Source organism: Triturus cristatus, chromosome 8, assembly GCF_964204655.1.
Source record: "Triturus cristatus chromosome 8, aTriCri1.1, whole genome shotgun sequence".
Classification (NCBI taxonomy): domain Eukaryota; kingdom Metazoa; phylum Chordata; class Amphibia; order Caudata; family Salamandridae; genus Triturus; species Triturus cristatus.
In genome coordinates, this window is record NC_140591.1 from 344,800,530 (window position 1) to 344,824,653 (window position 24,124).

At 52.1% G+C, this 24,124-nt stretch overlaps 1 protein-coding gene across 1 annotated transcript in view; it reads right to left on the reverse strand.

Annotated features, from left to right (window-relative positions):
• Positions 1 to 24,124, reverse strand: part of HSPH1 (heat shock protein family H (Hsp110) member 1) — a 702,844-nt gene that overhangs the window by 36,873 nt on the left and 641,847 nt on the right. The window contains exon 16 of the mRNA XM_085621665.1: positions 23,935 to 24,054. Within this exon, the coding sequence (XP_085477791.1) occupies positions 23,935 to 24,054 (120 nt within the window). The remainder of the gene's footprint in view (positions 1 to 23,934; positions 24,055 to 24,124) is intronic.

The following is a 24,124-nucleotide window of genomic DNA, read 5'->3' on the forward strand; positions in this document are numbered from 1 at the left end:
CCGACCTATTGGTGAAATATTGCCTGGGGCGCCCGCAAGAAGCAGTGGCAGACACAGAGCCCCCGACGGAGCGGTGGACGGAGGAGGTAGGGGCTCGGGGTGGCCACGGGTGCCATCTGAGGGAGAACTCGACATTGGTGTTATACGTGAGGTGCCGTACAGTGAGTTCACGTCTGAGGGCCCAGCGGCCTGCACCCATGGGGAAACCGCGAGGCCGGAAGGGTGGGTGGGGCCCACCCGAAACCGGACGATGATCCTGTAGTGCAAAGGAAGCAAGACGGGGCCAACTCGCAGCCAAAGGGACTGATGCAGCAACAGGTGGACCAGATTCTCCATGCTATCACAGACAACAAGGAAGCACTACAGCAAGACATTGCCCAGGTGTCGCTGGGGATGGGTCTCCTACGGGCGGATCATGCGAAGCTAGCCGATCGTGTGAAACAGACAGAGACTACCTTGGAGGCCCTGGAACCTTCTCAGAAAGCACTAGACGCCCAGATGAGTGATGTCACTCGCTGGCTAAAGGGCCTAGAGAGGAGAGTTGAAGACGCTGAAGGGCACAACAGACGGAACAACATCCGGGTGGTGGGCCTTCCGGAGGGAGTTGAAGGGAGCAGCATGATAGATTATTTGGAACGGTGGCTCCGAACGGAGGTTGCCCCGGAGGGCCTGAAACCATTCTATACCTTGGAGATACATTTGAAGTACAAGGTCATCGCGCCTCGTTTCTGGCGGTTAAGAAGGCCCTCTGTGACGAAGGCATTCAATACTCCCTGATGTTCCCGGCGCGTCTGAGAGTGACCCTGGATGGCAAGACATCCTTCCATACTGACCCTGATGAGGCATGGAACTGGTTGGAAGCCTACCAAGCTGGGACGGGTGAAGCAGGAGGTGGTCTGGGTCGGACAACGGAGGCGTACTGGGATGCAGAAGCCCTCCACGACTCAGACAGAGAGAGAGAGGTTGGCCGCATTGCAGGCAGTGACAGAGGTTTCTAAGGCGCACGCTCCAGCGCTGCTGGGGGTGACCGAATCGGAAAAAGGGTCGGCAGGAACGGAATCTGAAGGGATGGATGCGGGAAGTGTCTTTCTACCACACGTCACACCGAGGACAGCTGACAAAATCGCAGATGCCTGAACTCATGCACTGATTCCTGTGACTAGTAAGGGGGTTGGTTTGTCCTGATGTTGCTGCTCATGCAGGGGGAGCTGGGGGGGGGGGGGGGGTTGCTGTGGCCCGAAGGATCATGATGGGGGGGTGTGTACACTGAGCATTTGCCCCCGGCCTGGGGGTGCTTCCAGGGGACCTGAGGACGCTATTGTAGCGGGGTTTGGCGTTTGGACACTGTGAGGCCACGGTCCAGCTCTTCTTGGCACTAGGCCCCCCTCCTTAGTTTCGCTCTCTGAGCGAATCCCTGGTTGCTACCAGTGGGACTGTGCCACCGGTGTGCCCATGCAGGGAGTGTGGTTGTGGAAACGGAATAGTCAGCACAATGGGGACATCACTTGAGTTAAAATGCATTACATGGAATGTGCGGGGGTTATATACGATGCTGCAACACCATAGGGTTCATGCTTATCTAGTTCGTAGAGGGGTGCAGATTGCTTTTCTCCAAGAAACCCACATGGACCGCGCTGAGGGCCAGGCATTGCAGCGCAGGTGGAGGGGGCAGCTTTTTTACACAACATATTCCGCTTTTGCTAGGGGGGCACTGATTTGGGTGAGGGCCGGGGTTCCATTTCAGCCCACACAGCAGATAGTGGATCCTGAAGGGAGGTATGTGGCCGTTGCGGGGCGGTTGGAAGGCAGGGACGTGACGTTGTGCAGTGTGTATGCTCCTAATGTGGATCAGGCATCCTACTTTGCTCGACTGTCAGGGAAGTTGGCTCCATTCTTGACTGGTTCAGTGCTCTTAGGGGGTGATTTCAATTCTGTTGCGGATATTGAGTTGGATAGGTCACATCCACCATTGCCCCAGGCACCTGTACATAGGCTCTCGAAAATTCGGAGGGATTGGCAAGTAGAGTGGGGGTTGATAGATACATGAGAGCGAGATTATTCTTATTTCTCCGGCCTTCACGACTTGCATGTGCGGTTAGATGCAGTGTTTTGCTCCCCTGGCGTTCATGCGCTAGTGCGCCATAGTGAATATGTGGCAAGGACGATATCGGATCATAACCCGTTGTTGTTGACGTTGCGCTGGTCTCGGGGTAGACCTACAATCCCTACCTGGCGACTACGTCTGGAGGCGCTAGCGGACCCGGTATTTCATACAAGGGTGCAGGAGGGGATAGAGCATTATTTCCACGAGAATGGGGTGACTGCTTCGACCCTAGCTGTTCAGTGGGATGGCTTTAAAGTGGTGGTGCGGGGCTTGTGTATTGCAACAACGGCAGGAGTGCGGAAGACGCTTCTGCAGGATATAGAGAAAGAGGAACTGCGTCTCCGAGGGGCGGAGAGGGCCCGCCATGAGAACCCGGAGGTGCAGGCCAAGGTTTTGACTGCGAGGGAGGGAGTGGCGACGCAGGTGGAGAGGTTGCGATGTTTTGATTATAAAGCGTACCTGGTGCGGGCCCATGTGGAGAGGGATAAGGTGGGCTCCCGCCTGGCCTGGCTGGCTAATCCAGCCGCGAGAGGTACGCCTATCCTGGCTTTGACCTCTCCAGCGGGGGCACCGGAGTACACCCAGCAAGGGATTAATGAGCTGTTTTTGGCATTCTATGCGGACCTCTATGAGAGTAAGCTGCGGGATACAGACAATGCGTTGGAAGATTTCTTGGCTGGGGTACGACTACCGTGTCTTGAGGAGGCTCAGGCAGATTTGTTGGGCCAGGAGATTACGCTGGGGGAAATACGTAGTGCGATAAAACACATGGCACGCAAGAAAGCTCTGGGGGCAGATGGCCTACCGATTGAATTTTACTCGACTTATGTCGATATTTTGGCCCCTAAATTGCTGGTGGTTTATAGAGAGGCCCGGGAGCTGGGCAGACTGCCAGTTTCCACTCGTGAAGCTATCATTATCCCGCTGTTGAAACCGGGTAGGGACTCCTTGTCTAGATCGGCCTACCGCCTACCGCCCATTATCAATGTTAACAACTGATTACAAAATAGGATTCCAGCTACCCGGCTCCTTCCCGATATGATGCAACTGATCCATAGTGACCAAGCAGGGTTTATCCCAAAGCGCACTACGGCGACTAATATACGACGCCTCCTCCGGATACTGGGAGAGGATCATAGAGCGACCCGTACTGTGGCGGTCCTCTCTGTAGATATCGAAAAGGCGTTCGACAGCCTAGAGTGGCCGTAACTGTACCGGGTCCTTCATGCGTTCGGGCTTGGGGACTCCTTTGTGGGGTGGACGGAACTTCTTTGCCGCTCGGCAACGGCTCGAGTGCGGACGGGTGTGACAATCTCCTTAGCTTGCCCAGTGGGGCGCGGAACACGGCAGGGGTGTCCGCTCTCTCCGTTGTTGTTTGCCTTAGCCATTGAACCTTTAGCCTCCCATGCACAGTCGGGGAGGCATTATCCTGGCTTGGACCTCCGTGGAGACACGCAGTTTATCTCTCTGTATGTGGACGACTTGTTACTGTTTCTTGCTAACATGGATACGGCATTGCAGGGCGCGCGGCAGTTGCTTCAGGCCTTTGGGCAGTATTCAGGGCTGGGGGTAAACTGGGCAAAGACTTGTTTATTTCCGGTGGCTCCAGCCGTGGTGAATCCCCCTCAGGTGGTGGGCATTCGCTGGGAGCCTCACTGTCTGCCTTATTTAGGCACTAACATTTATCACACTGCCGTGGATTTGCTGGAGGGTAATCTAGGGAGGGCCATTCGATGACTTAGGGGCAGCTTTGCATTCTGGAGTACATTACCATTATCGGTGGCAGGGCGAGTGGCGCTCCTGAAGTTGGTGGCACTCCCTCGCCTTTTGTATTATTTTCTGACATTACCGATCTGGGTGCCGGGTTCAGTCTTCCGACAGCTCCGCGCTATGACTGGGGGCTTTCTCTGGGGGTCGGGTAGACAGCGGGTTGCGATGGCTACAATGATACGACCAAAGGCTGATGGGGGGATGGCGGTGCCGGACTTGGAGTGGTATTATTTGGCGGCACAGTTGCTGTGGCTCACTCAAGCTGTGGACAGAAGCGCTAAAACCAATGTGTGTGTTGCGGGAGAAGTGGGAAGCAGACCTAGGCAGGGAAATTCCTGAGAAGACGTGGGCAGAGTTAGTCAGGAGAGCCTGGAAGAGTACGAGGAACGCTAGATTTAAATTGGTGCACTTTTATGTCCTGCATAGAGCATACTTAACACCAGCTAAGATTAATCAGTAATTCAGGGCGACTACAGCCCACTGCCCGAGGTGTGACTTGGAGGGAGCTAATTGCCAACATATGATGTGGGGTTGTGTGAGGTTGGTGACATACTGGGAGGAAGTGCTGGCTTTATTATGTAGTGTAACTGATCGTACGATAGCACCGGAACAGGGTACTTGCTTACTGCATTGGTTCCCACATACAGCTAAAACGAAAGTGACAAGCAAATTTATAGATCTGGGTCTCGTATTAGCTAAGAGAGAAATCACAATGCATTGGAAATCAGCGACGGGACCAACTGTGGGGAGATGGCGGGCGGAGTTCCTCAAATGGGCATTAAGCGAAGGTACCTTTAGATTACAACAGGCACTCCACACTAATAATGAGAAGGCGCAGGATGTGGCAAGGGCATGGGAGGCCTTGGTTGCCCTACTACAAGCCCTGGAGGAGGGTTCAGAGGAGGACTCGTCCTTGGAGGGTCCAGACGATTCAACTGACACTCAGACACATGGGGAGTAAGCCTAGATACGCTCTGAGGCACTACAATTGGGCTCCTATGGCAGTTTACTATCAGCACTGCATTTATACTGCTCCACTTTTTTACATGCATAACTCAGATGTACCTCTCTTAGATATGACTTACGTACTCAAGGCACACCGGTGGCGGGCTAGGGAGGAGGGTGGGGGGTTGAGCGGCAAGCAACTTGAAAATTGTCTTATTATCAGACATGTAAATTGATATTGTGATATTGCTTATGACTCTTTTTTTTCTTTTCCTTCTTTGTTATTTGGAAAATCAATAAAAAAATATATTTTTTTAAAAACAAGGCATGCGTGAGACTCCTCGTGCCGAAACTGTAGATGAGTATAGTGTTAAGATATGGGATGGTTTATGTGCATAAAGTCCGACTGTTTAAGGGGAGGCGGGGGGGAATGTTGAGCTCCATAACTAGGGATGGGAGGGCGATGGGCACTCTGCGATGTTGGGGAAGCAGGTAAGTGAATTCCATTAAGCAGGGAGGCAGGGTGGGGGAGAGGGGTGTTGGTGGGGGGGGGGGGGGGGGGAGGGATGTTATTAGTTTTGCTCATAGTTTTAGGAGTGCACAGGAAAAACGTAGTTACTCACCAAATAGGCGGAACCAAGCACATATCGGCACATTTGCAGTGAGCCACCACCTAGTGACAGAAGAAGACTGCATACACTACCCAGAGGCAGGGAGAGCAGGAGAGGGGGAGGTGGGCTGCAATGTCCCCATCTAGGATGATGAAGAAAACCGAGACCACAACAAACTAGAGGCAAGAACGATCATAAATGCACCACAGCGTGATCCAACACAGGTCCCACTCACACGACTGTGACTAGTAAGACTGGCAGAGACTTGAAGTTCCTCACATGGAAAGTGAACGGTCTGGGGGACAAACTTAAAAGAGGGGTGGTGCTCCAATACCTAAAACGACACACACCTGATATTGCCCTTATACAAGAAACACACCTGGTGGGTAATACATGCAAGGCGATAAACAGATGGGGCTACCGACTTGTAACACATGCAGGATTCACAACTAGCTCACGTGGGACGGGAATACTGCTCCGAAAGAACTACCCCTATATGATTGATAACACATGGGAAAACGATCAGGGCTGATTTGTAACAGTGACCGGGACATGGGAGGGGAAACCATTAAGTGTGTTATCAGTATATGCTCCTCCTGCATTGCAGCAAACCACATTGCAAGACCGTAGCAAGTTCATACTTGACCTGCCAGTGAGCACCATAATAATCGGTGGATATTTTAACACTCAATGGGATGAGGGACCGAATGCCCCCACGTCGCGACCCAAATAATGGGTCTAGACTAAGTAACTTTCTCTCATCTCTGGGCCTAGTCGAAATCTGGCAACAGCTCAATCCCAATGCGAGTCAACTTACGTTTCACTCTGGTGCACATAACACCCAGTCCCGCATAGATTATATGTTCACACACGCACCCGACTGTCACGAATTTCGGAAGCCCGTTGTCTCGTGAGAGGCATCTCGGACCACTCACCAGTGCTGATCAAGATGCATGGGGGGTTTCAACCATCACAAACTACCCTCACAATTAACCCCTGGGCCCTGCAAATTCCACATATTGAGACTAAATTACTGCAAAATACAGAGTTATATTTCTAGAAAAACATAGGCTCAGTGGCGTCATCCCAGATCCTCTGGAGCGCATTTGGGGCAGTCATAAAAGGACAGGCGTTGGCATTAATGATGGGGCACAAAAAGGAACTAACAAAGCGAATAACGCAAATGGAGAGGGAAAGTATGGTGGACGAGGCTAATCTCGCCCAAGCCACTGACGATGCGGCACAACAAGCACTGGCAGATAAAAGATTTACAAACTTTTACTTACAGAGACAGCTGGAGCCAGACAAAAGGCGATATACCATAAAATATATGAGCTGGGCGATAAAACCGGCAAATTACTTGCATGGTTGGAAAGGAGAGAACAAGCGAGCAGATGGGTCCACCAACTTAAGGGGTCAACAGGAGATACATAACCTATCCCCAAGACATAGCAGAGGCATTCGTCAGCCATTTTGAAGATATTTACACCTCAAGTATGGATACAACTCCCGCAGACAGCCGAAACCTATTAGCTACTATACAGGTCCCGGGCATTGCAATGGGAGACCGAGAATCACTGGAGTGTGACCCATCAATATAAGAATTACAGCTAGCAATCCGGGATATAAGCTCGGGCAAGGCAATGGGACCAAATAGTCTCTCAATCGAGTTTTTTAAGTTAGTGGTGACCAAGTTGGCACCACACCTGCAGCAAATGTATCTAGAGAGTTATGAAAAAGGACTATTGCCTGCCGAGATTCGACTCGGGTCAATTGTTATAATACATAAGCAAGGTAAACCTGCAAACGACTGTGGGGCTTACAGGCCGATCTCTCTTTTGACGGCTGAAGCCAGAATACACGCGAAGGCCTTGGCGAACAGACTCATCCCCCTGATTAATAAATTGGTGCATCCAGACCAGGCGGACTTTATGCCCAACCGCAATACGGCCTCGAACCTGGGGCGTTTATAGAGTGCTGTAGCTCAGAAAAACACAATACGAGAGGAAGCAGCCTGCTGTCACTGGACGCAAAGATGGCCTTTGATACCATTGAGTGGCCATACCTGATCGCAGTGTTGGAAAGAGTGGGGTTTGGCCCAAAATTCATACGTTGGATCAAGCTCTTATATACTGATCCAGTCGCACAAGTGGTTGTTATTGGACACACATCACGAAAATTCCAAGTGAGTAGAGAAACCAGACAAGGGTGCCCTCTTTCGCCGCAGATTTTTGCATTAGTACTGGAGCCCCTTGCGGTTAGGGTCAGGGGAGACACTTTGATACATGGATTGAAATGGACAGACCAACATAAGGACAGAATATCCCTTTACGCGGACGATACTTTATTATATATGGCGGCCCCCGCGTCCTCAATTCATCGCATCCTGCATATCTTTCGTATATTCAGCAATCACTCCGGTTACACGATTAACTGGTCAAAATCTCAACTGTTCCTGATACAGGGTCCCAGACCAAAGTTGCCGGAAGATTATGACATCCCCATGGCGGAAGAAGGGTTCCAATACCTAGGGTTATACATAACCACTGATCCCATTCTATGAAGCTAATCTACAAGGTCCCTTAATACGCCTACGAACTGACGTCAAACATTGGCGCGGCCTCACACGTAATTTGTTGGGACGAGCAGCACTATTTAAAATGCTAGCATTGCCCCACTTTCTATAAGTTTTACAAAATACCCCGTTTAAGATTCCTACCTTTCAGACATTGACAACACGGTCCACACTTTATTATAGGATAGGTGGGCACCACGTATTGCAATGCAGAAGTTAACGGCGGGGTGGTATGATGGCCAGATTGCTCTCCCCGACCTCCAGCGTTACTAGTGGGCTTCACAAATTGTCGTGATTAACCGATGGGTATATCAAGACCCAAGACGAGCCAAGTATCCGTACTGACCTATGGTTGATGGGACAGGGGGGATACCGTAGGGCCCTATATACAAACCCCAAAAAGTTGGGCCTAACCGGACCAACGGCCAAAACAATAGAAACCTGGCACACAGTCAACAAGAAATTGGGTTGGGATAAAAGAATCACACTGGCGACCCCTCTCTGTGAGCCAGAATGGTTGGGCCGCTTGAGCTCCTGCCCAGGGTTTGACAAATGGGACCTGATTGGTATTTCATCGTTGAAGGATATGTGGTCCAACAAAGTCCTGATCACGTTTGTCAACCTTCAGAAAGACTATCAGCTGGCACAATCCAAAACCTTTAGATATCTGCAGATCAGCCATGCACTGAAAGTGGTGATGGGCAAATTCTGGAATCATCTCCACTTGAAGACAGATTACTCTTAGACCCAATGCACAGGAAAACCATCTCACTAACATACAAAAAACTGATTAACAACCGACCGGACACGGTGATAAAGCATAGACAAAAACGGGGGCAGATGTGGGGGAGGTAGAAGACGATGACTGGCGTGAGGCCCTGGCTTCCCCTAGGGAGGTTGCACAAGTTACTACTTGTGTAACGATATATCTGTAAGAGACATTAGTTAGCGATAGATTCCTTACCTTAGAATATTCCCAGGTGTCAGACTGGATCCGGAAAGTTTTGCTAGCAGTACCCCTGAGTGTCAGTAGGTGGCGCCGTACGGCTCCGCGACCGTCGCTGGCGTCGTAAGTGCCGAGATGACGTCACGGAGACTACTTAGGCACCACCCATGCGTGTTGACGTCAGTTCAGTTCACGACTTTTCGCGCCAGGAACGCAGAGCCATACAAGAAACTGACCACTGGTGCCAAGAAACTAGGGCCCTAAAAGGTATGACCTTAACCCTAGAAATCAGTTTGCAGAACGGGGAGGATGGATGGGGTGGTAAGGAATCTATCACTAACTAATGTCTCTTACACATATATCGTTACACAAGTAGTAACTTGTGCATCTGAAAGAGACACGTTAGTGATAGATTCCTTACCTTAGAATAGATACCCCAGCAAACGGTGGCGGGTCTGCGAATAGATTACACCAGAAAGTCACGGAGAACAGAACGGCCAAAGAAGCCATCTCTCCGGACTTGAATGTCAAGGCAGTAATGCTTAGTAAACGTGTGCAGCGAGGGCCACGTAGCTGCCTGACAAATATCCTGCAAGGGTACGCCGCGTCCAAAGGCAGTAGTGGCTGCCGTTGCCCTGGTAGAATGGGCACACAGCCCAACAGGAGGCTCCTTCTTAGTCAACGAGTAACAGGCCTTGATGCAGAGAACGACCCACTGAGAGATGGTCCGTTTGTGCACAGTCCGACCTCTTTTGGCGCCCACTTAGCCAACAAAGAGCTGGTCATCCACCCAGGTCTGTTGTGTGCACTGCAGGTAAAACGAAAGCGCACGTTTTGTGTCTAGACGGTGGAGCCTCTCTTCCCCTTTTGAAGGATGCGGAGGTGGAAAGAAGGTGGGCAAAGTGATGGTCTGCCCGATGTGTAAGTGCGTGACAACCTTTGGCAAGAAAGAAGGACGGGTCCGTAAAACCACCTTGTCCGGATGAACAGAAAGGAAAGGAGGCTTGGAAGAAAGAGCCTGGAGCTCACTCACTCGTCTGGCAGAGGTGATAGCTACCAGGAAACCCGTCTTGAGAGTGAGAAGATGCAAAGGACAGTTATGAAGGGGCTCGAAGGGAGCACACATCAGATATGACAAGACAAGGATTAAGTCAGATTGAGGCATTATGAACGGCACGGGAGGAAACGTGTGCGTAATGCCTTTCAGGAAACGGTTAACAACCGGGGACTTAAAAAGAGATGGCTGATCTGGAAGCCGTAAAAAGGCGGAGATAGCCGAAAGATAACCTTTTATAGTACCCAGAGCAGAGCCCTGCTGGGCCAAAGAAAGAAGGAACAGAAGGACTTCAGAAAGAGGGGCAGAAAGGGGATCCACAGCCCTCGCTGTGCACCATGCCACAAACTTGTTCCACCTGCAGGCATATAGCGTTTTAGTGGAGGGACGCCTGGCTGCCAGAATGACATCACAGACTTCGGGAGGAAGATCGAAAGCTGTCAACTGTCGCCACTCAATCTCCACGCATGGAGGTGGAGGCTGGACAGGTTTGGGTGGAGGACCGTCCCCTGCTGCTGCGACAGGAGATCCTCCCGAAGAGGCAGTCAGATCGGGGGATCCACGCTCATACTGAGTAGCTCGGGATACCAAACTCTTCGAGCCCAGTCCGGTGCCACAAGAATGACTTGGGCCTGGTCGTGTCTGATATTCTTCAGCACTCTGGGCAGAAGTGGTATAGGTGGAAAGGCGTACAACAGACCGCAACTCCTTTTGCGACGAAAAGCGACTCCGAGTGAGTGCCACCCTGGAAACTCCAACGCGCAGAACTGCTGACATTCGCGTTCTCTTCGGTGGCAAACAGATCTAACGAAGGTTCTCTCCACTGCTGAAAGAGACCTTGCGTCACTTCTGAGTAAAGACGCCATTCGTGATCCAACATGCACCTGTGGCTGAGTTTGTCCGCCCTGGCGTTCAGGGTACCTGCCAGGTGTTGAACCACCAAGGAAATGCCTTGACGTTCCAGCCACGTCCAGAGAAGTAGGGCCTCCTGACAGAGTCCAAGATCCCACCCCGCCCCGTTTGTTGCAGTACCACATGGCGGTGGTGTTGTCTGTGAACACCTGCACTATGCTCCCTTGACAGAGGGAAGGAATGCTTTCAGTGCAAGTAGGATCGCCCTGAGCTCCAAAAGTTTGGTATGGAGCTTGGACTCTGCCGGAGAACAGAGGCCTCTGATCTCTGCCTTTCCCATGTGGCCGCCCCATTCCAGGAGGGCCGCGTCCGTCACTACTGTGTGCTCCGGTTGGGGAAGGGAGAGGGATCTGCCGCTGACCCAACGCTGGTCCGTGAGCCACCATTGCAAGTCCTGTGCAGTGCCCTCCGAGAACTGGACGTAGTCGGACAGGTTTCCCCGATGCTGCATCCACTGGAACTTCAGATCACACTGCAGAGCCCGCATATGCCATCTGGCATGATAGATCAGCAGGAGGCCATGAGGCCAAGCAACCTCATGGTCTTCCTGACCGAAACCCAGGACCAGGGCCGAAAGATCGGTATCATAGCCCGAATGTCCCGGACTCGCTGTTCGGGAGGATAAACCCAAAACTGCGCCGTATCCAGAACCGCTCCGATGAAGAGGAGCTTCTGAGAGGGAATCAGGTGCGACTTAGGCACGTTTAAAAAGAAAAAAAAAATTTAATTAATTTCTTTATTGCGGTTTTAAGGTTCACAGCACATAGTAAAATAGTACTATTTTACAAAAAAATCCGAATTAGAAGCCTCACATTCTCTATCCAGCAACAGTTAGTCCAAATAGGGTTGCCTTTGAAGTGTGTACCGAACCAGCAATAAGCATGAACACTGTCATTAACAATCATATGAACTTGTAACTGAACATCCCCCCTCCCACCCTCACCCCACCCATCCTCGCCGGGCCCACCCACCTAGAGGTTCATCTAACAACATCTCACTCAGGGGTATCCTCCCGACTCTCCCCCTGCCTGGGGGGTTCAATCCCCATATGACTAACATCTGTCAACACTGTCTGTGTAGAATTCGGGGAGCTCCTCCCTATCTCCTGGACCATTAGCCCCCACACCTGCAATACTTCCAGGAGTTTGGCATCCCTCCTAGTGCTGCGCATATGCCCCTCCTCCGCTAATGCCCATTCCTTCAGGTCCGTCTTCCAGTTCACAACCAGCGGCCCACTCTGTTGCAGCCAGTGGATTGCTATTCGCCGCCTAGCTATCACAAGTCCCAACACCAGGAACTTCCTGCTGGTCTTACGTTTAGGGTCCCGGGGAATCAGGCCAAGGAGACAAGTACGCAGCTCCAGGGCAACTCTCCATCCTGGTATTCTGTGCAGGTCCTCTAGGATAGCTGCCCAGTATATCTGGATCAACGGACACGACCAAACCATGTGTGGGAAATCTGCCTGTGCATAGTGGTATCTGGGGCACCTTGGATCCCTCAAGGTATCAATAGTGTGTAGGCGCTTGGGTGAGAGGTATGTCATTTGGACCATATTGTATTGTATCTGCTTAAATCTATTGGACACCGCCAACTTACATACACCCTCGTGAATTTTTTCCCACTCCCGTGGTGTGATCTCCTGTGGGCTCACTTCCTGCCATCTACCTTCTATTTTGAGAGGTGCACATTTTCTGTCTTCCCGTAACGCCCTGTACAGGTGAGTGACAAGTTTCCGCCCTCCCGCCATGGCTATCATCTTGACCGGAGTATGCGTGTGTTCCGGGGCTTACAGGAATGTAGGCCATAGATGTCGTGCTGTTGCCGCTATTTTGGCGTATTGCAAGAATTGCCCCGGACCCAGCTCAAAAGAGTCCACGGCATCTTGGTATGTTATGAACCGTTGGTCAGTGTAGAGGTCTGACAGCATAAGACACCCTCCCGCCTTCCATTTGTCAGTAGACATGACCCGGTCAATTGCGCGAATGGCGGCATCAGCCAAAAGTCCGCCTCTGGGGCAAACGGTCACGCCTGTATAAGTCATCGAACCACCCTGGCCCAGATGGCAACCAACAATCTGCCCAGTGGAGGACATCGGTCCCGTCGCCCTTTCGTCTGCCAGAGAAGCGCACCCAGCTGTCGATCCCCATATATGTTCGCCAGGAGCGATCGTTCCCATGATGAGTCTGTATCGAGCCAGGCCACTGCGTGCTGTAATTGGGACACAAAATAATAAAGTTCAAGGTCCGGGATTTCTAAACCGCCCCTACCCCAAGTACGTTTCATGACTTCTAGGCTCACCCGACAACGTTTTACATTCCACAATAGTTGTATAAGCTTTGCATCGAGATCCCTGAAGACCTGGTGTGGTAGTTCAAAGAAGGAGCCCTGCATTGTGAAGAGACATCGAGGCAACACCACCATTTTAATCAAGACAATCTTCCCCATCAGCGAGAGACTGAGTGTGTTCCAGAAGGCAATGCTGCCTCGGAGACCTCTAAGAATCCTCCCCATATTATGTTGGTAAAAAACTTCTCTGTCCCTACTGATCCAGAGATAGCGCAACGTATCTGACACCCATGGAAGCCCCAGCTCTGGGAGTGGAACCCCGCTCCTCACAGCCTCCGACCCAACCGGATATAATTGTGATTTAGTGTTATTGACATAGAGTCCAGAGGCCTCTGCAAACTGACCCAGAGTCGACAGCAGTATCGGAATCAAGTGCATTGGCTCCCGTAGATACACCAGTGCATCATCTGCATACAGTGATACGATATGTTCCATGGCCCCAATTTGGATACCCTGCCCCTGTAGGACCCTACGGAGATGGCACACTAATGGCTCCATTGCCAGGGCGAACAGCAAGGGGGAGAGCGGAAACCCCTGTCGTGTCCCCCTGGCTAGTGATATCGCATCTGAGACGTAGCGTCCCGTACGGACCCTCGCCACCGGCTGAGTATAGAGAAGTCTCACCCAATTCACAAACCCCTCACCAATCCCCATTTTTAGGAGCACCTGCCATAGATAGTCCCACCTGAGCGAGTCGAACGCCTGTTCGATATCTAGGAATACCAGGGTGTTCCGTTCGGCCCTGCCCTCTAGTGATTGCATGACATGGGCGAGACGGCGGATATTCCTGGAATAAAACCGGACTGGTCGTCGTGTACCGATCGCCTGAGATACGGAAGTAATCTGTTGGCCAATACCTGACTAATGATCTTAAGGTCTACATTGAGCATTGAGATTGGCGGGGAGTAAGGGGTCCTTCTCTGGCTTGGGGATCATCACAATCAGCGCCTCACGCATTGAGGCAGGCAATACGCCAGTCTCACCAGCCTCCAAAACAATGTCCAGGAGCCTAGGGGCCAGGACTCCCCCAAACTCCTTATATAGCTCCACGGCCATGCCATCCATTCCGGGGGACTTAGCTGTCTTCAAATGGGTGATCTCTCACCTCCTCCCCTCTGAAGGGTGCCCCCAGGGATTCCTGACTGTCTGGGTCAAGGCAAGGTAGATCCATCTCAGCAAGGTAGGCTTCCAAAGCCTGTGGGGCGACCTTGGATTTGGGCACAGAATATATTCTTTGGAGGTGTGAGGTGAATACAGCATTAATCTCACACTGGGTATAAACCATTCTGCCCTGACCGGCTTTAAGGGCCAGTATCGGGAGAGGCTGAATCTCCACCCTGATCAAGCGCGCCAAGAGGCGCCCGGCTTTATCACCCTCAGTGTACCATCGACGCCTACTTGTGGTCCTATTGTACTTGCCCAGTGACTCCCATAGATCCCCTATCATTTGTCGCTGCTCCGTCCATTTGGCTGGCCCCTCTGGGTCTGTGTGAAGTTCTACCTCTAGGGTCTGTAAGCGTTTCTCCTGTTGTTTTAGGTCCCGCTCTAACACTCTCCTCACCCCAACCTCCGTTGACATACATATCCCCCTCAACACCACTTTCATCGCATCACATTCGAACGCCCTGGAGCTAGCCGTGTTCCAATTCATCTTGAAATAGCCTTCCAACCCGGTCGCGATGGCCTCCTTGTAAACCGGGTCCGTCAATGCCTCAGTATTCAATCTCCATAACGGTACTTTGGAACGCGGGCGGCCCAAAGTGTAGGCCACCAGCAAGGGGGGAGTGATTGGACAGATATCGGACCAGGTACTGTGTCTCAAGAATCCAACCAGCCCCTGTTTCCTGAATAAAACAATAGTCCAGCCTGCTATGCGCATTAGCTGCCGGAGTATAACAGGAGTATACCCGACTATCGGGGTTATGGTGCCGCCAAATATCTAGTAAGTGATAATTGTTAATCATCTGGCGTATGGATTCCCGTGTCTTGGGTTTAGCATCTACTTTTGGGGGGTGCCTATCCCATTCCCCATCCAAAGCACAATTAAAGTCTCCTGCTATAATGAGTTCCATGTCAGGAGTCAGGTCTAATTTCCCCAGGACCTTAGCCAAAAATTCCCCATCGTCGGTGTTTGGAGCATAAACGTTCACTAAACACATGCATCTCCCATCCAGTGTCCCTTCCACCACCACGTATCGCCCATCGGCGTCAGGACTACATTTTAAAACCTTAAAGGGGACTCCAGGCGCCACCCATATAAGTGCCCCCCTGGCAAACCCTGAGTAGGAGGTCGCGAAAAACTGGCCCCTCCACCGCCATTGGACATACTTCAGGCAGTCCCCCCAGAGGTGCGTCTCTTGTAGAAAGGTCACACTTATCTTATATCGCCTAAGGTATGTTGCTATCCGAATCCGTTTGACCCTATTGTTGAGCCCCCTAACATTCCACGTTATAAGTTTATAGGTCTGCTGATCGCCTGCCATAAATAGAGAGTTTCGGTTGACCGCAATACCTGATGCAGAAGTGGTAAGAACCACAATGTATAGTAATTGGAACCCCTCCGAAGGCTCTCATGGCCTCTGGTGAACCGGCATAGAACATTCCCCTCAAAGAACAATAAAAAAAAAACAATGTGAACCTCCCCCCCCACCCACAGGCAGTAGAACCTCATTCGCACAACCCAACCTAGGTCTGAAAACTCAGGACTCCGCCCCATAACCACCACCCTCCCCTGAAAACCCCCCGCAACAGTGTAAACACCAATGACAATCTACAAAAGGAAGAACCCCAGACCTTGTTGTACAACCAAACTGCCCAGTGCTGCGCAGCCCCGCCCAACCAGCGGCCTAGCCGAGCTGGCACAGCACACCACAGCTGGGATACCTAGACTGTAGTGTGGCGGAACAGCGCCCCCCACCCCAACAGCTACGCTCCCACCCCCCTATAGTCCCTGAAATTGAGGACCCCCCCACAGGCGCTCCACAGTAGAGTTAGGTTACAGTAGCGATGAGGTCCTTACTTACAGCATCTAGTGCAGCCCCGCCGACCACCATCCCCAATTAGCAGTTACCATACTTGCAAATACTTGGCTCATGAGCCACCAGCTAGTGGGTCAGCAGCGCCTTCTGTTTCTGATTGAGTTTCTTGGACGAGGCATAATGGGGAAAACTAATTTTGCGTCTGTATGCCCCCAACTGTTCTCTCAGGGTGCCATCCGGCCCCACCATGATGCGACCTCTGTCCGGTGTCCCCTGTGGCCCAGACCGCTGTCCTCCAGTGCGACCAGGCTGAGTACGCTGTCGACCGCTCTGTCTCTTCCGTTCCTGCCATCCTTGATGTTGATACTGCCCCTCCAGGCCCATCGAATCCATCCAGTCTGTGGCCTCCTGTGGATCGTTAAAAAAGTGGACCCTGTCTGCATACTGTACTCTGAGCCGGGCTGGAAACATTAGGCTGTATTTTATATTGAGATCTCTCAACCTCCTCTTAACCCTCAGATAGTCGTTTCGCAAGTTTTGCACCTTTTTCGTGTAGTTCGGGTAGATATGGATCTCTTGGTTCTCAAACCGGGGGGGGGGGGGGGGGACCATTCTGCCGGCCCCTCCACCTTTTCCGGAAAGCCCAAAATACGGAGGTTGTTTCTCCTCGAGCGCCCCTCCGCATCTTCCGCCCCGTCTTCAAGATGAGAGGTGTGCTCCTTCAACGCAGACACCGTCGCTTGCAAGTGTTGGACCTCCGCTTGCAAGGAGGTCAAGTCCCCTTCCGTAGAAGTGACCCGATCCGCCACCTTCCGTAGGTCTAGGCGCAGGTGATTAATGTCCATGGCCATACCATCCATCTTGGACTCCAACGCCGCCCGCGAGTCTCTAATGGCCTCCAGGATATCTGCCTTATCTTGTGCCGCCGATCCCTGCGGTGGTCCCTGCTCAGGGTTCGGTCTGGTGCGCTCCGCCGACGTTGGGCCCGGTACTGTATATTGCATGATTTTGTTCGCTTGTGCTCCTCTAAGGGGTCTATCTTTCCCCATTTCCAGTGCGAGCAGGTCAAGAGTGTTCTCGGGCCCTCCACTCCGTAACCCCAGGCCCAGAAAAACCATCACGGGGCAACTCGGGCCCAGGAGGCGTGTGTGTGGATCCCTCACTGCACCCTAGTCTATTAGTCGGCTGTGTTGTACCTGGGCGCGTGTCCTCCAGCGCTCTACACTCCGGGCACTAATGCATCCGAGGGCTGTCTCGAGGGTCGCAGTCCAGCCGTGGACCAGCCGCGACCCCCGTGAATGTTGAGTGGTCACTTCACCGATCAGCAGGGCACCCCCCACCATCGGCGGTGGCCCCTGGAGTTAACGGATCGGACCCATTTAGGAGTGCGTCGTCAAGTAGAGGTCCAATCTCCTCTGCTCAGCAGCCCACCACACGGACCGCCCGCGCCGCCAACGGCCCTCCCAGGTGGGAACACAGCCCTAGTAGGCCAGAACCGGCGCCTTCGAAGCACCGGGCTCGTGTGGAACGCACTCCCGGGTGGCGATGGGTCAGCAAGTCCTTAATGCGTCACCTCCTTGGCCGCAAGCCTGAAGGCCCGGATGGCCCTCAGCGCGATGAGCTGCGTGTTGTCCGTGATGTGCAAACCCTCGTGATCAGGATACACCCGCACAACCAGCAGTGCGGCCGAGGCAGGGCCCAACAAGACGTCCAATATCAGCTACACGCTGCTCACACCCCATATAGTCAACGGGGCTCCTGCATCTGGGTTCACAATCATTAAAGCACTGCTCCGCAATAGTAGAGGACACAGGGTGCCCCGATGGTAACAGGTATGCGCTCCCCCTCTGCAGCTGCAAAACAGTGGGCTTACGCAAATGCCCGTTACGAGAGGGAGCCGCAGCAAACAATCACAGTCCCCCGGTGGAGCCCCGCAGCTCAATGGCGGATATTGCCGGGAGGTTCGGCGGGGCACGCACAGCCGAGCAGGCAGCGCAGCTCACAGGTGGGTCCCGATGGAGTCCGCACCAGACCCACCGATAATCAAGTGCCCAGGCGGGGGGTCCAGAAGAGAAGTAGTGCTGCGTTTCCTTGCAGTCGGGAGACGCCGCGCCCGGATGCAGCAGCGACCACCGACATCAGTGTCTTCCGCCGACCGGCGACTTCCGGTCCGAGGTGGCCGCTCCAACCATGCACAGTGCCGGCCTGCAGGATCAATACAGCCCCAGGCTTAAGAGACGCACCCAGGGCCCAAAATGACTGGACCTGTTTCAGCACTTTGCAGCCAGCGTCGGAGCTCGGAGAAACACGGACAGACACCGCACACTCTCAGCAGTCCGAATCGAGAGTCGAAGGCCTGGATAATTTACAGGATACATGCTGGGGAGGAGGTTCTGAAGGTGCCGAAGACTTACGCGGCCATCTTGCTTCAAAGCTAGGCCACGCCCCCGACTTCGGCACATTGATTGAAAACCCCAGCAAATGCATGAGGTCGCTCGTAGTCTGGAGGTGGGAGACGACTGCCTTGGGCCAGCCCGCCTTCAACAGCCAGTCGTCGTGATAAGGGAAGACTGAAACCCTGAACCCAGATGAGCTGCAACTACCGCCATCACTTTCGTGAACACCCGAGGGGCTCTGGTAAGGCCAAAAGGGAGCATGGTGAACTGAAAATGCTCGTGGCCTACCGTGAACCGTAGGTTATGCCGGTGGGCCGGCAGGATGGGTATATGAAAGCAAGCATCCTGCAAGTCCAGCGCTACCAGCCAGTCTTGCGGGTCTAGGGCAGACAAGACCTGAGCAAGCGTGAGCATCTTGAACTTCTCCTTCCAGAGGAAGCGATTGATGTTCCGGAGATCTGAGATAGGACGCAGACCCTTGTCCTTCTTTGGAACCAGGAAGTAGTGGGAATAACAACCACGACCTACTTCTGGCGTCGGAACGCGCTCGATGGCCCCCTTGGCCAAGAGGGCCACAACTTCCTGCTAGAGAAGTGCCAAGTGATCCCCCGACATGCGGTGGTACTAAGGTGGCATAGCTGGAGGGGTAGACTCGAAGGAAAGGGAGTAGCCCCTTAGGACTATTTGCAGAACCCACCTGTCCGAGGTGATGGTGTACCACTGGGGAAGGTGATGGCGAATACTGCCACCCACTGGCGTCTGGTGGGCCTGAAACACTGGACTAGGAAGGTTTTGAGGCGGCATGGGCGGTGGTGTATTGATCTGCCCGCTGTCCTCGGGACCCACCAAGGCGGGTCCAACGTCTGCGGCTGTGCTGAGATTGCGGCTGCGCAGGCTTGCGGGTCTGATAGGAACGCACTTGGGCGCCTCGACCCTGACCTCGAAAGGAGCGAAAAGTGGACTACGAGTACGTGTGGTGGCGTGACCCAAGGATTGGGCCGTAGTCCGAGAGTCCTTAAAGCGTTCCAGGGTGCTATCCACCTTGTCACCAAAGAGGCGAGTGCCATCAAAGGGCATGTCTAACAAAGTGTTCTGGACATCCCCGGGGAAGCCAGTAGGTCTGAGAGAAAGCTGGGGTCGCCCGGGGTCGGGCGATGACGGCGTGACACACCCTTATCTACAGGGACCTCTGAGTTAGGTTTGGTCCAGGTGCTCAACAGGATGTCAGTAAGCGCCTTGTTGAAGGGCAGCAGCGGCTCCGCGGAGGAGGACGGTGGCTGCAGCACCTCGGTCAGGAGATTGGTCCTGATAGGTACAGAAGGGAGCTCGAGGTTAAGAGCCTCATCCGCCCTACGCAACACCACTGAAAAAGTCCCGACCTCCTCCGTGGCCACAGAAGAAGGGGACAGTGTACCAGGGTGTGGAGAGAAATCCAGATCCACTGGACCCTCCATGTTGCCTTACCATTCAGGCTCATCCTCGCATTGAGCTGCAAGAGGGTCTTCAGACCCCTCCCAGTACTCCCCTTCGTCCACCGGTTGTTGAGGAGGCCGGTAAGGATGAGGTGCCCGGGGAAACGGGACAAACTCCCCACCAAGAAAGGGAATCGGGGGTAAGAGACCAATCCTGGTTCGGCGCCGTCCGGATTCAGCGGCGGCGCCGCGCCCGGTGCCGAGGTTGCCACTACAGGGTATGGTGCCGGCGTAGCCGAGGCCAAAGGCAGCGGCACGGGGGCAGATCCACTCAAGGGGTTCGCAGGGCCCATAGGCGCTCCGGAGGGGCCCGAAGTCGTGTGAGGGCCTGGAAACGGTGAGTAGTCCACAGGCAACAACAGAGCCGCAGGGGAGTGACCGCCCACCCCCTCCACCGCGTCCTGCGACCGGTGAGGGGTAGAAGAAGAGCGACGTCGCTTCTTTGACTTTTTATGGTGCCATGACCTACCTGTCCCTGATTCCGGCGAGCGATGCTGATGGCTCCGTGACAGGTCCCTTGACCGCCCACGGGAGCGGGACCTCAGTTGGCACGGAACCGATTGCCGGACCTCCAACAACTTTCAGGAACGCTCCCGCAAAGCTTTCGGTGCCATGGCCCGACAATCGGGGCGCGTCTCGGGGTCATGGGCATGCCCCTAGCAAAAGAGACACAAGTAGTGCGGGTCCGCTACCAACATGTTCTGGTGGCAGGCCCTACAGGATTTAAACCCGGGCATTCCTACTGCACCAGGAGTCGAATACTCGACAAAACAAGTTGTCAGAAACCAAGTTAAAACTTTCAACTAGGGGTACCGCTCTCTCTCGGATCCGCGCTGCTGCGCGGAAAAAGAAAGAACTGACGTCAGCGCGCGTGTGGCATCCAAGTAGCTCAGACGACATCATCTCGGGGGCTACAACGCCAGTGACGTACGCGGAGCGGTACAACAATGCCTACTGACGCGCAGGGGTACTGCTGACGAAAACTTTACGGATCCAGTCTGACGCCTGGGGATATTCTAAGGTAAGGAATCGATCACTAACGTGTCTCTTTCAGATATTATCATCCTGTGGCTCAGGTGAGAAATGTGGTGGTGGTGAGTTGGATGGTGAAATCAATAAGTTTGGGTTAAAAGGTGGAGGAGAGGGAGGTATATAAGGGGGAGAGGGGTTAGTACCCATGTCTTTTATCTTTAGAGGTATATGGTAGTCCTCAGGAAGATCCATCTTCTGTTTTTTAGGAAGAGTTGCTAGAGGTTTTCCTGTTTCAGGGTCAATATGTAATTGTCTCCGTTTTGGATCCAAAGAGTCTTGAGGAGGAAGTTCTTTGGATGGAGTATCTTTGTCCTTCTGTTTGGATTCAGAGGGTTTAAGAATAGCTCCGTGATTTTTGGGGTCCGTGCCTTTCGGTGCGGGATGTTTCGGCTCCGAAGGTTTGAGTTTTCCCAGTTTCGGAGCTAAAGGTTTCTCTTCAGTTGATTTCTGTTCCGAAGCTTTGTCTTTAGCTGGTTTCGGCTCCGAAGCTTTCGGTTTAGCAGGTGTCGGTTCCGAAGTTTTGGGTTTAGTTGGTATTGGCTCAGAAGCCTTGGCTTTATGTGGTTTCTGATCAGAGTCTTTCGGTGCCGAAGATGTATTCAGTGCCAACAGCGAAGCGTCAGGTTCGGTCTTAGGTTTCGGTGCCGAAGATGTGGGTCGACCCGATACCGAACCGGAAGACTTATGCTTATGTTTCATAGCCGGGCCTGAGGCCGGGGCGTCTGAAATGTTATCACAGTGTCGTCCTGGGCCCGAGGGTGAAAGTGTAACAGGAGACTTTGGTGTTCCTGTGGGCAGTTAGGGCTCGTTACTCACTGTTCGTTGAGCCGGAGTGATGTTGAAGTCTTCTTCCATATCGGACTCGTCGGCTTCAGACAAGGAGATTTGGTCTTCTTCTTCGGAGCCGGATTGGAATTCCGACTCTTGTCTGAAGATGTCTGGCACCGGCATCTCATCTCGTGACGTCGAGCCCGACGGTCACAAATCGTTTTCTTCGATCAGAATGATCGACAGGCCTAACAGTTGATTTCTTCGTGCACCGAGGATAGGCAGAGGTTACAGACCTCGTGCAGGTCTGTGTGTGGGAACTTAGCATCACACCCAGAGTATTTCTTAAATGGAGTCCGTTCCATGGAATGTTGGCGCGCGTAGGCCTCACGGCCCGCTTTGAAGCACCGATCGAAGTTATTGGATTTTACGATGCGCGTCGAAAGGGAAACCGCGATCAAAAACAATACCGTTGAGTGGTAAGGATTGCGAGTTGAAAAGGTTCGAAGACGATATCGAACCGGAGCGCCGCAATACACATCCGAACCCGATGGCGGAAAAAAACAATATGGCGATGGTGTTGATGCCCATGCGCACTATCACTGTAAGGAGGAGTCACCTACCTCGTGAAAACAAACACTTCTTCGGAGATAAACAAAGTGCAAACATCCAAGCCCAACACCAGATGGCGATCTATGCTTAACGCATATGATCTACAGCTCATATGCCTCGAACATATGCTTTTTGGAATTTTGAAGAGATTGTTTTGTATTTTAACAGTTTGTTTCTTGTGCCATATACACTCAGAATGTTTTCATGGCTCAGCTTGTGCACGGACTCTTAGAGCCCAGCCAGACCCATAAATCAGCTAGCCCTATTAATTAATTGCATGCTCTCCTCTTTTTCTATTTGCAACTTGTGCTTAGTACACAGGTTGTCAATGATTAATAAAATGATTTGTAAAAGACAAGGACTAGAAACATGCCACCCTGCCTGCATTCACCGATTTGACAACTCTACCATCAAGGCTTCATGTAGCAGAGACACAGATGAGTGAGTGTAGTGAAAGTACATTTCAAGTATATGATTCCAGAGCAGGGACTCAAGGGCGATTGCATTTGTGTGATCTTAGTCATGAGTACCCATGAATAACTACTAAGCGCAGGTGGGACGAGCAGGAGCTTAGCTTCAACTGGTATGTTTGCGATGACACTGCTCAAATGCATTATTGGCTGGTAGATGGGTCTTGGGGTCCTGAGTCAGGTCTGCTATGTCTGAGTTGGTTTTTCATTTTTCTTTTCGTCCTGTGGTTCGGTTTTCCTTGTCGTTTCTTTCAGAGGTTTTACTTTGTCAATTTTGTGGGATCAGGATCTTCAAAATATATATATATATAAATAAATAAATACATATCTATATCTATAGATATATATAGTCTCCGGTTGGCCAAAAAAGTAGTACATCTGAACCCACAAAAGTGCATCTTAAATGGGAGAAAATATACTACTTTTTGGAACTTGGGCTGCACCAGGCTCAAGTTGTCAGGCATGCTACTAGCAATCGGACAAGCTTAAGGTGATGGGATGAATGCTTGCAAATAGTCTACCCAGGGGCAGTTGCTTGGTTAGCATTTCAACCCATAGTTTTTTGCCCATTGTGCCTCTCTAGACAGCGGCTCACCTAATGTAAATCAGCACTAACCCTGTTCCTTATGAAATTAGTCCATTCAGAACCTTGGTCATCTCACCCCTCCACCCTACAGCCAACAGCTTCTTTAGTTGGGAAATTTGAGATTTACAACCCTCGAATGTCACTGGCTAAGCTACAGCCTACAAAAAAACACCCTTGCTGCAGACTGACCCAGTTAACTGCCAGCGAATATTCCGTTTTGAAAACCAAGAAAGGGTGATTTAAAACATTTAAACCTTCAAAGGTAAGTGATACAACTGACATGACACCTTATGTAAGCTGAAAGGAAATTATCTAAAATACAAACATGTTGAAAGGGGAACCAGTCTCTTATGTTACCTGGTTTCTGTAGTCTTCTAATATGTTTGAATAATATTGTAGTCTTTGTGCAAGCTTTTCCAACAATTGTGGCCGTTCATCAGCTTCTTGATACCTCGTTTCAATTGGGGTACCTAGTTTCTAAACATATTAAACAATAAATCAACAAGTGAAAAGCATTACTGGTTAACATTTAAATTAATCTTTTAGT